Source organism: Sander vitreus, chromosome 15 (genome assembly GCF_031162955.1).
Source record: "Sander vitreus isolate 19-12246 chromosome 15, sanVit1, whole genome shotgun sequence".
In the NCBI taxonomy this organism is placed as follows: domain Eukaryota; kingdom Metazoa; phylum Chordata; class Actinopteri; order Perciformes; family Percidae; genus Sander; species Sander vitreus.
In genome coordinates this window covers 8,148,683-8,161,539 of record NC_135869.1, presented here as the reverse complement: position 1 = coordinate 8,161,539, position 12,857 = coordinate 8,148,683, and the positions used below count along the sequence as shown (strand labels likewise).

At 40.5% G+C, this 12,857-nt stretch overlaps 1 protein-coding gene across 1 annotated transcript; it reads left to right on the top strand.

Moving 5' to 3' along the window:
* The first annotated feature begins 1,979 nt into the window (after window positions 1-1,979).
* LOC144530559 (nuclear distribution protein nudE homolog 1-A-like) lies at window positions 1,980-10,265 on the top strand. The gene is made up of 9 exons (XM_078270174.1): window positions 1,980-2,187; window positions 2,918-3,058; window positions 3,730-3,883; window positions 5,119-5,267; window positions 6,048-6,184; window positions 6,520-6,774; window positions 6,880-6,965; window positions 7,544-7,689; window positions 8,376-10,265. The coding sequence occupies exons 2-9, from the start codon at window positions 2,973-2,975 to the stop codon at window positions 8,422-8,424; spliced, it is 1,062 nt and encodes a 353-aa protein (XP_078126300.1). The 5' UTR covers window positions 1,980-2,187; window positions 2,918-2,972; the 3' UTR covers window positions 8,425-10,265.
* Window positions 10,266-12,857: the final 2,592 nt, after the last annotated feature.

Sequence of the window (12,857 nt, the reverse complement as noted above, 5' to 3'; positions counted from 1 at the left end):
GAAGCTTGTATAATGTATACATTCATTCCACACAGACTGATATATTTCAAGTGTTTCTTTTACATTCGATGATTAGAACTGACAACTGATGAAAACCCCAAATTCAGTATCTAAGAAAATTAGAATATTGTGACAAGGTTCAATATTGAAGACACCTGGTGCCACACTCTAATCAGATAATTAACTCAAAACACCAGCAAAGGCCTTTAAATGGTCCCTCAGTCTAGTTCTGTAGGCTACACAATCATGGGGAAGACTGCTGACTTGACAGCTGTCCAAAAGACGACCATTGACACCTTCTGCACAAGGAGGGCAAGACACAAAAGGTCATTGCTAAAGAGGCTGGCTGTTCACAGAGCTCTGTGTCCAAGCACATTAATAGAGAGGCGAAGGGAAGGAAAAGATGTGGTAGAAAAAAGTGTACAAGCAATAGGGATAACTGCACCCTGGAGAGGATTGTGAAACAAAACCCATTCAAAAATGTGGGGGAGATTCACAAAGAGTGGACTGCAGCTGGAGTCAGTGCTTCAAGAACCACCACGCACAGACGTATGCAAGACATGGGTTTCAGCTGTCGCATTCCTTGTGTCAAGCCACTCCTGAACAAGACACAGCGTCAGAAGCGTCTCGCCTTGGCTAAAGACAAAAAGGACTGGACTGCTGCTGAGTGGTCCAAAGTTATGTTCTCTGATGAAAGTACATTTTGCATTTCCTTTGGAAATCAAGGTCCCAGAGTCTGGAGGAAGAGAGGAGAGGCACAGAATCCACGTTGCTTGAAGTCCAGTGTAAAGTTTCCACAGTCAGTGATGGTTTGGGGTGCCATGTCATCTGCTGGTGTTGGTACACTGTGTTTTTTGAGGTCCAGGGTCAACGCAGCCGTCTACCAGGAAGTTTTAGAGCACTTCATGACTTCCTGCTGCTAACCAACTTTATGGAGATGCAGATTTCATTTTCCAACAGGACTTGGCACCTGCACACAGTGCCAAAGCTACCAGTACCTGGTTTAAGGACCATGGTATCCCTGTTCTTAATTGGCCAGCAAACTCGCCTGACCTTAACCCTATAGAAAATCTATGGGGTATTGTGAAGAGGAAGATGCGATACGCCAGACCCAACAATGCAGAAGAGCTGAAGGCCACTATCAGAGCAACCTGGGCTCTCATAACACCTGAGCAGTGCCACAGACTAATCGACTCCATGCCACGCCGCATTGCTGCAGTAATTCAGGCAAAAGGAGCCCCAACTATTGAGGGCTGTACATGCTCATACTTTTCATGTTCATACTTTTCAGTTGGCCAACATTTCTAAAAATCCTTTTTTTGTATTGGTCTTAAGTAATATTCTACTTTTCTGAGATACTGAATTTGGGGTTTTCATTAGTTAGTCAGTCAGTTATAATCATCAAAATTAAAAGAAATAAACACTTGAAATATATCAGTCTGTGTGGAATGAATGTATACATTATACAAGTTTCACTTTTTGAATGGAATTACTGAAATAAATCAACTTTTTCATGATATTCTAATTATATGACCAGCATGTGTGTGTGTGTGTGTGTGTGTGTGTGTGTGTGTGTGTGTGTGTGTGTGTGTGTGTGTGTGTGTGTGTGTGTGTGTGTGTGTGTGTGTGTGTGTGTGTGTGTGTGTGTGTGTGTGTGTGTGTGTGTGTGTGTGTGTGTGTGTGTGTGTGTGTGTGTGTGTGTGTGTGTATGTATGTATGTATGTATGTATGTATGTATGTATGTGTATATCATGTTTCCGACAGCACTTAAAGGCAGCACCGGCCTCTAGTAATCTGTCACAACGTCTAGACTGTGAAGATTATGCAGACACCCCTCGGACACTGACATCACTCCTCTGATTGGACAATAATCCTGATCCCGCCTATTAACATTTGATTGACAGATTATTGACAAATAGCAACAGGATACGAGGCTGTCATCTAACTTGTGGTTGGTGAATCGGCGTGGACAATATGAATGGCAATTTGTATTGTTCGACGTCTTCCCAAGACAGTAGCAACTTTGTGGTTTCCAACTCCGAGAAAGTCATTTAATAGTTTTCCTTAACGGTTTTGCATTTGAATTTAACCGAAAAACGTGTGTCGGTAGTTATACCAGCACATGAAGAGGATTTAGAAAAGGAATACATTGGTTAACATTGCGTCGAACGAAGCTAACTTTTGAGCGTAAGTTGTAACTTAACGCTAGCTGTGTTATGTTTGTCTCAGCTGGGATTTAAATGGTTAACGCTAAACTCCGTTAGCTGAACTAGCTAACATATTTATTATTACAAGCTAAGAACATTCTTCTAACTTTCTTATGCTGTATTATCTGAGCTTTGTTGTTAATAGTTTTTGCTACTCCTCTGCGATGTTCATAAAAGCAGGTGTTACAATGATATGAGGGTATACATATTACCCGTTATCTTTTAGGTGACGTGTGCTCTAGGTTCCCGTTTCCTTTTTAGTTCAGCTTGCTTGGACCAGAGTCCGTATACATTTTGTATCTAATTTATTTCAGGAGTAGTTTTAGTAACATGTGATTGAATTTCACTAAAATTAAACATGTCTGTGTGTATGATAGACTCTATTGTTCAATTCGGCATACATGCAGTATTAGAAAAACAGTATTTAATATAGGTTGAAACCTGTTGGCTGGATATTTCCGTTATCTAACAGATCTAATTTAGCACTAACGTTAACACAATGGATGGCGGTTACGACCAAATTGATTAATAGAAATTGAAAGAAATTGAGATTTTATTTGAAACATATTGCTACTTGATGGTTCACTCAACGTGAAAATCCTGATAACCCGTTAATCCATTAACCGTTGTAACATTAACGATACATTGCCCGATTTCTAAAGGGAACTGAGCGGAATTTGTTTAATTGCCTTGTTTTAATTCATCCACAGTCACAGACCAGCGTTGGTGTGTGACAGGAGACTCAGCTCTCCACCTGGGCTGGAGATGGGGGATCCTGAGCCTCCAGAGTTTGGGTCCCTGGAGGAAGAGCTGGAGTATTGGAAGGAACAGGCTGCCAGGCACCAACAGAGGTGTGTCTCTCTCCCCCCCCTATTTATGTTGTTTTTAACAGACCTCACAGACCATCACTTCTGCCTCCCTCAGTTCATCAACTTAAAAGACGAAGTGCTCTAAATCATGATATGAGAATACATTTCTTAGTTAGTTTACCTTCAGTGTATTTTTGCACCTTTTTAGCTGCCCTTATTAATGACCATTGTGGAAAGCATGCTATAGTGTTTCATAATGTTTTTATGCCACAGAAGTCCTTAAGGATGTTTTTTTTTATCTTGCTAATAAGTTACATAAGTTATTATTTTGCTCGAACATCTTGTGCGAACAAGATAACTTGTGTGCACGTGGCGCTCCGTAATACATTCTAGAAAAACAATCAATAGCTTTTCTCTTCTCTTTAGTTTGGTGAGTCAGTAGATAATCCTGCAAGACAAATAATTGTGAACCTCAAAGTGTTTTCCTATTAAACACATTTTTGTGATTTTTAGACCTTTGTGTTTAATCCATAATGCTATCTGGCACACATTTGTCTTTGACAATGTCTTGGACTGATTGTTTTGCTCCAAACGTGTGTGTGATTGCAGTGTTTTTACTGTATAAAATCAGAAAATCCAAACTAATAAGCCAAATTGAGTAATGGGTTGAATGACAGATATGGCTTACATTCTGCGTATACGTGTGTGTGCAGTGCAGAGGAAGCTCAGGAGGAACTGCAGGAGTTTCAGCAGATGAGTCGGGACTATGAGGTGGAGCTGGAGCTGGAGCTCAAACAGTGTGAGGCACGAAACCGTGAGCTTCTTTCTGCCAACAACCACCTCCGCATGGAGCTGGAAAACTACAAGGTACAGAGGACATTATCAGCTATCGGATACTGACAAACATGTTCAATATCCCGTAAGAAAATAAAGACAGTGCCACTGAAGGTGGGCGACGATGTACTAGTCTTGTAATATGTCTTTGAGAAGCACCTATAACACAAGCAATTGTCTCATCATGGTTTTATAGCCAACGCCGAAGCCTAACGCTGCTGTTTCAGGGATGTCCAAGTTATTTAAATGACATTCTTACTTTCCATACCATCAGCTGATAGTAAGTCAAGTTTCATGGCTGCATTTGCCTGTGCTCAATAGGCTTCACTGTCTGAACACACATACACACACATACACATATACACACACACACACACACACACACACACACACACACACACACACACACACACACACACACACACACAGACGTTCACAGAGGATTGATTCAGAGCAGAAAAAGGCAGCTGATGACTCTTGCTTGGCCTGTGTCTGGAGGGGATGGCAGTTCTTCTCTTAAAACCTATCCCAGTCATGTCCCAGTTCACTAGCCCCCTTAGCTCCCTTTTAAAAATGTATTAGTTTATCCTGCTGTTGAGATCCCCAGAGGGATGTGCACAGGCATTTTGCGATTCCACCAAAAGTTTCTTCAGTCTGTTGTCTGGGTTTCCATAGCGGTTTGAAGACCTGTGAAGAGAAAGTGACAAACAGCACCTCAGTGATTCTGCAGCAAAATATGTTTGAAAGTTGAATAAATTGACACATTTATTTGTTTTTGTTTTCGTAGTCAGTTTAGATACATGTACAGCCTACGCAGTAAATAAGACATATGAAACTGTGTTGTGAAGTTGAAAGGGTTTCCACTCACGTTCAGAACAGTGCAGGGCTTTATCTTAGACAGCAGGTATGACCAGTATGCAGGGACCGTATGGAATTTAGCAAAAGCATGCTAAAGCTTGACACAGTTTCATGTTGTGTGTTACTTTCTCTCTTCATCCAGCTCTGAGCCTCACATTGCCTCCTGGGAGCTCGGTTCTGATGTATACGTATATACAGTATATACCATTTTAGACAAACAAAATGTATGGCAATGTCCAGAAAGGCAGCAGCAAGGTGACAGCGGTTGCACACATGGTCTGCTTTTGGTATTGAGCCACTGAAGTAGTAATCCATGTCTGCTTTATGTGTTATGGTTTAAAGCCTTCATAATCAGTATTTTTCTGTTGTTTTCCGGTCTCTTCCTGACTCTGTGGTGGGCCTCCTGCCAGGAGAAGTATGAGACGCAGCACTCGGAGGCCTACCGGCAGATCTCCAGCCTGGAGGGAGACCTGGCTGAGACCACTGCCGTTAGAGACCAGCTTCACAAATACATCAGAGAGCTGGAGCAGGCCAACGACGACCTGGAGCGGACCAAGAGGTCGGAGCGCACTCACACTATGATAGTACAACTGTACTAAAGAAATTCCCTGTGGTTTTCGCAATCTGATTAAACCAATTTTAGCCAAGAGGTAAAAGAAAAGATAAATGAAACAGGCTTTTTAACAAACGGTGTGTGTTTTCCCTTCACCTTGGAAAGTAGGGTTTCTTTTTATAAATGTTTGTTTTAAAGTAGAGATGGCCCGATACCATTTTTTGCTTCCTGATACCGATTCTGATACCTGAACTTGCGTATCGGCCGATACCGAGTACCGATCCGATATCAGTGTGTCATATATTTTATTATGTTTTAACAAACTGTATACTACTATCCCTGTATGGATGTGATATGATTTCTATCTTTGTTATCGGTCTGGCTCAAGTTAAACTATTTCTGAAACATGAACAGTGAACGCCACAGAACTTTCTTTTATTATGCAGTTATAACGGAAAAAGAACATAAATAAACTACTTTAACATAGATTTTCTTTAGGGCTTTATTACGTGGTATCGGATTGGTGCATAAACTCCACTACTTCCCGATATCAGCGTTTTAGGCAGTATCGGAGCCGATACCGATACTGGTATCGGTATCGGAACATCTCTATTTTAAAGGGCAGGTCTGCTATCTGCTTGTCCTCCAGCTGCCTTTTCACAGTGCAAGTTTGACAGTACAAGTAAACTAGCTAGCAAGCCTGCAGAAAAGTATTCTACCAATCAATGCCTTTGGCTGCCTTTATCGGGTTACCTGACACTGCGCTGCACTCTGTGTGTTTCTCAGAGCGACCATCATGTCGCTGGAGGACTTTGAGCAGAGGATGAACCATGTTATAGAGCGGAACGCCTTCCTGGAGAGCGAGCTGGACGAGAAGGAGAATCTCTTGGAGTCCGTCCAGAGGCTGAAGGACGAGGCCAGAGGTAGAAGACAGTTAAAAGTAGTTTTTCTAACTAGTGCTGTCGCGGAGGCTCAGCTTTGAAATGGCTGGGTGTCATGATTAAAAAAAGTTTATCTAAACACAAATCTCTTCAGATTTCAAACTGTGAAATGTTTCAACATGTTGCTTTCTAAGTTTTGGAGCTTTCATGTTATCTTTTATCTTCTTTTAGGGAAAACATTCATAATAAATACAAATATTGTAGCATATGTATGTATAGAAGAACAAGAAGATGAAACAAGGTGCCAAGGGATACAGTGAATACAGTTTTAAAGTCTCTTTCGTGTGTGTGTGTGTGTGTGTGTGTGTGTGTGTCAGACCTGAGACAGGAGCTCGCGGTGCAGCAGAAACAGCAGGTACAGGACAGGAAGCCCACCCTCAGCAGTGCAATCAAAGACCTTTCCTCCGCCTCGGCTGGTCTGCCCACCCCGCCCCTCACCCCACCAGACAAACGAACCGAGGACAGAACCACGTCTTCGTCGTCTAACCAGCCCGTCCCCTCTGCCACCCCTCCACCCAGACCTGCAGCCTCAGCAGAGTCCTTCACCACCCCGCTGCCCTCCGTCAGCAGAGGTCCGTTCGTGTGTTGTCGTTGGAGCGATTACGTGACGTTTCCCTGCGATACATCGCAGAGAAACTTAGATTTCTCTGCATTCATCAGATGGTTTGTTTCTGCAGGTGAAAGCCTCTCAGGGACTCCTCTCACCACGACGGCGAGAATCTCGGCCCTGAACATCGTCGGAGAGCTGCTGAGAAAAGTCGGGGTAAGAACCACACGTGTGACGTTTGACCCAGTGCTTTTTAATCAGCTGCTGACTTCTCATCATGTGAACGCCGCAGGGTGCTTCTGGTTTTAATGTTCAAATGCACCCTGTTTGTTCTCGGTAGCTGGTAAGTTTATTGGTTTTTAGAACCAACATAATGCACAAACACAAGCACAACGTTTTTATACTGATCGCTTAAAGACTTTCTGCCACGTGCATCTCTTAACACTTTTAACAACATAATAAAGGTTGTTAAAGACCTTTTTATTGTGACATTTACCTCTGGCGTATTATTACATTTACGTCACCACAACTGTTAAAGATCTCAACCTGAACTTTTATCCATTTAACTGTTTAGTTTTTCTGTATAATGAGCATTAGGGTCTCACAGAGCTGCTAGACTGACTCCTAGTCTTGTTTAAGTTTGTCTTTCATTCCTATCTGGGTGCAGATTAGATTTCTCTCCCTACTCACCGTAACACCTTGATTCTAAACATTAGGATCTCACAGTGATGGTAGTGTATGAAGTGAAACGTTTATGGAAGAACTTACAGACGCGATTCCTGCGCTGCCTGTAGAACCTGGAGTCCAAGTTGGCGTCGTGTCGGGAATACGTCAACGGGCAGACAGCGAGCTGCAGAGGCCGCGCGGGGGGACAGGGGCCGACGTCGGGCCACAACAACGCCTCAGAGACCCATCCTACCAACGGCCTCTACAACAAGGGGTGAGATGCAAGGGCAACAGCTGTAGACCTCATGTCACAAAAATACAAAACATTGCAAAACATAGCGTTGATCAAAAATCACTAATTTCGCTATAAGAAGCTTTAAAATTTTTTTTTTTTTTTTTTTTTTATCTGCTTGGTTTCTCTTTTTTACGTGCCAGTCAGTGTCTTTTGAAAGCACCGCTGGCATTCAAAAGTCTACTCAAGTAAAGATCAAAATTATGAGCACCAAAATGTACTTAGCTTATCAAAAGTAAAAGTACTCAAAAGGCAGCAGAATGGCCCATGGCAGTGTTCTATTACAGTATGTTATCATATTTTCAGATTATTATTCCTGATGTATTCATTTAATGTTGTAGCTTGCTAATTAGTTCATATACTGTTGGGTAGTTATTTCTCGACAATGTATCATTTTAAAAAGTCTGCATGAACTCTTAATCTGAAAAGTAACTGTTGCATAAATGAACAATATTTCCCTCTAAAATGTACTGGAGTAGAAGTATAAAGTAGCATTAAATAGTAATACACAAATAAAGTACAAGTATCTCATAATTGTACTTAAGTACAGTACTTGACTAAACGTATTGAATTACTCTCCACCACCCAAATATTGTCACATCAATGTTTGGTCAATGTTTTTCGTTGGTTTGAAGGTTTGAAGTGTTTTGTCTGTTGTGTTTCTAAAGGCTGGCGAAGAGGTTAGAGTTCGGCGCGGGACCCAAGCTGCTGCTGTGAAAGTGAAAACCTCCTCCACCACCTCCATCCTTCATCCTCCTGTGAGCTGCCGCTGCCTTCCCGTCCATCCGGCCGCTGTTTAACAGTACCGTGTGTTGCACATCGCACCGAACGCCGACCACTCTCACTGGGAGCTGCAGTGATGCAAACAGACGGGTATGTTTGCTATGGACACGTTTGGATGTCTGTTACCAGCTCATGTCCACACAGTCAGAACTTCTGTTTGTTCATTAGCAGGACTTCTTTTCGGCACTCGCACTTAGCTCGAACTAACTAACCGGACTTGTGCTGCATGTCACCACCTTTGTTTTGCTTCTTTTTTTGGTGTGTAAAAACACAAAGCGAATTTTAGAGGCAGCGCGATTGCATATGGAGTCAATAAAGAAAAGACTCTAACATATGCATTATTAATGTAAGTTTTGACAGAGCCTTGACATAATATCTAGGGGGATAATGTCAGTAAATTCCAGTAAAATACAGACTTTGCTAATCCCCACTGGAAACCCAGATTTGGCGTGGGGGTAAACATCTGTACGGTCACGTTCATCTGCTAAAACACTGCTGTGGTCAAACCTGCACAATTAAACCAAAGTGAAAATTTGCTTTGTTTAGTTTGAACACACCTGGAACACTGGACGGGCACTTTTCTCTACACCAGAAGACAGGGAGGCAGTTTTTGAGAATGTCTTTAAACTAAGTAATAACTTTTAAACTGCAACTTTTGTCCTCATGAAACCACATTTGCTGATCTGCTTTTATACAGTATGCCTCCAAAGTTGTATTTGTTATATATAAAGAAGTATTGGCACAAATACAAGAAAGTGCCACTAATGCAATGGAAATGGTTGATTCAAACACATATATTTGAAATATACTGTATTTTTAGATTACAGAATACAGACTGCAGAAAACCATTAACTTGATAGCTGTGTGAACACTCACTAGGACTCCTGTTCTCAAGGTATCAAAAGCACCCCTCTGCAAGCCATAAGCTTTTAATGAACTGTGCTTTTTTTATGACAGTCTGTAGGAAAAGTCAAATAACTTATTAAAAGCATCATTTTTTGTGGGGAAAAAAATATATATTTGAATGAAAATCTTGCCAACATATTGTGGCCTTCAGTGGTTCTGCATCTTAAAGCTGCCTTAATTAATATGTTGTGTATAAGTAATGAAACAAATGTTATAGTAATGAAAATATGTGTCACTGTCACTATCTCTGCCGTCACATGTAGCTTTTTAGCCTTATTTAACTTTGACTAGTTCTGGTTGTGCAGCTTATTCAGCTTTCTGAATTTTTACTCTGAATAAGGAAATTTAGTTTGCCTCCCCCCCCCCCCGTATGACTGAGATTAGTGTTAGAGTATCTGATACTTACCTAAATGACACAGCTGCCCTGCGCACACTCAAAGCTACAACCTAAAAAATGAGATAAGATGGGACTTAATTCATCCAGAAATAAACTACATGGTAAATAATGTTACACATAGCAGCATATTGATTAAATGTGTATCTGGCGCATGAAAATAACATCTTTAGTTTAGTAAACTTTGTGATCCGAATACTTGAGACCGTAGTTCAGAATTATTAAATTGATAACCTTGAATTAATAATCTGAGGGAAAATTTAACGGGCTGAATAAGACAAAAACAAGAGTACATTAAATAAATGATTGACATTTGTTGGGGTTTATTTGACCCCTGGACATCCCTAGTTGTCCCGTTTGTCACTTAAAGGAGAATTCCGGTCGATTTCAACATGTAGCACCCAGGAGGCTGAAACAGGGCACATTTTAAACGTGCTTTTAGCCTCTTAACATGTTTGAAATGTCATTACAAGTGCCTACCCATGTGAAGTGATTCCTTCTGAGTGAACACAGTGAATCTGACTGCAGTAGATGTGAAGAAATGCATAAAAGTTGTGCTAATTCAGCTCTGTTTAGTTCCGGTGTTGAGACGGCAAGAGTGCTTAAGGACCGTCTACAAACTACAACACCGAAAAGAGATACAAAAATATTTTCAAAAATAGGCATATGCTTATTTTTTAAAAGTAAGTGATGTAGTACAACTAACAGGAGACAAGTTATAATTGAGGTACGTTTGGAGACACTACCTTATATAATCATTAAATTAATAAATATTTTTGTTGTATCTCTTTGCGGTGTTGTAGTTTGTAGACTATAGGCGCCGTCTACAAACAAAAAAATAAGCATATGCCTATTTTTGAAAATATTTTTGTATCTCTTTTCGGTGTTGTAGTTTGTAGACGGTCCCTAAGCACTCTTGCCGTCTCACCACCGGAACTAAACAGAGCTGAATTGGCACAACTTTTATGCATTTCTTCACATCTACTGCAGTCAGATTCACTGTGTTCACTCAGAAGGAATCACTTCACATGGGTAGGCACTTGTAATGACATTTCAAACATGTTAAGAGGCTAAAAGCACGTTTAAAACGTGCCCTGTTTCAGCCTCCTGGGTGCAAACTGTAGCAGGAGGATAACACGGTGTAGGCAACACCGATTGTTTTCGGTTTTTCTTGCCACTGACAGCAATCCAAATTTACAAACGGAGCTGTGTGTTGAAATTGACCGGAATTCTCCTTTAACCTTTTAAACACTTTGTATCCTTGTTGGTTACTTTCTGGTGAAATGAACTGTCGATATTCATGATCCCCAGAGGATGTTCACTTACCCCACCTGAGCTTCCCACCGGCACCTTGATCAGGCCAAACGCCACTAGAAAATATCAAAATCTTACAGGCAGATGCCATTCAAATGTACTTTAACCTTAATCTTTCCTTTAGCACCACTCTCAGGACAAAGTTTACACTTCTAGCGCCACTCTTACTAAGGCTCCAAGAACAGAGAATCATCAGTATGTTGTTTGTTGTGTCCAATACTTTGATATTCTGCGATGAAATGAACATTGGCGAGTAGAGGAGACTGAACCCCTCTGCAGAGCTTTACTTCTGTCTCTCCAGGAGTGAAATAGGAAACGTCTCCTGTTAGCGAGGAGACGGGAATACTTCAGTGAAGGCTACTTGTGTTTTATGTTAAAAAGAAAGTAAAGTATGTAATAGGTTTGACGTGTAGTGTTATATATATATATATACTGTACCTCTACTGTAGGGTCACTAACATAGGTTGTAGGCTGTGGTTCAGTTGCTTGAGTCTGGAAGGATTGACTTGAATTAGCTGCTCAGGGCAGACTGGACCTTTCTGTTAAGGTCAAAGTGGAAAATAATTTGAGGTTTTGTTTGTGTTTTTTTTGCCTTATATGACTTAAGAGTACGCTCACATACAAAGACCTGATATGCTCTTTGTTCACCTTCAGTGCTGCTTATGTTTCTGAAAAAGCAATAAAACTTGAAATGTAAAAAAAAAAAAGTCTTGGTTTATTTCTTCTAGAAAGCAGCAGAAGTGAGACAACATCTGAGGATTAAGTAGCAGTTTAATAGCACTTCAGAAAGTTCTGCATCACAGCAGCCATTGTACAACTCACTTTTAATAAAGTTATACATGAATGTGTATCTGTGGGGTTTAAATCACACCGGCCTCATGTCAAGAATGAATATACAACAGTCGGGTTACAAATTTAGTTTTACATTGTTTCCAAATAAACGGATTCTCTCAAATATTCTAAAAACATTTTCTGAGCGAAGCATCTCATTTCCAGAAAAATAAACCTGGCAGGTTTTATGAAACACACAGGCCATTTAACAAAACTTCCTGCTGTTCTGAAGGTATTTATTCAATCATTAAAGACTCTTCTATATGGAAGCCCTGAGAGGCAAGTGACAAGAAAAAAAATCTGGTGACTCATACTGAAATGATGTCTGGTATAAAATAGGTTAGGCTTATAAAAGGTGAAAAAAAAAGAAAAGGTTTTGCCAGGATCATTTTTCATTCTTTTTGTTTTTTTTTAATCATCTGAAAACATCCTGATTTTTTTGTCAGGATCAAGAAGAAAGAAAACGGATTTCAGTCCCATCTCAAACATGGGGGTAGCCTCTTGTGGGTATTACAAGAAGACAAACAAATCACCTGCGAAAAGCTTTTTTCTTCCTTATTTTTAGGGAACTTCGATCATCCTGGCAAAACCTCCTTTTTCACCTGATCTTAAGTCACAGGAGAGAAAACTATTTTGATCATTCAAAAAATGGATCACCAGAATTTCTTTTTCTGACTTGCCTCTCGGGGCTTCCGTACTTCTATTTGGATGAGAACATCGTTAGTGTGCTGCATGATTAAAAACAGATTTTTAACCATTTTCCGAAGTAGTGACTCCATTCTTGCTTAATTTTTAAATCCAAATTTTAAACAAAAGTATGAATCATAATATATTGTTTCTTATTTGTGTGGATATTTTAAAGTTTTCATACAATAAATATTTTGCTTGTGCTTTACAAAAAAGGACCTGGATAGAAAAAAGT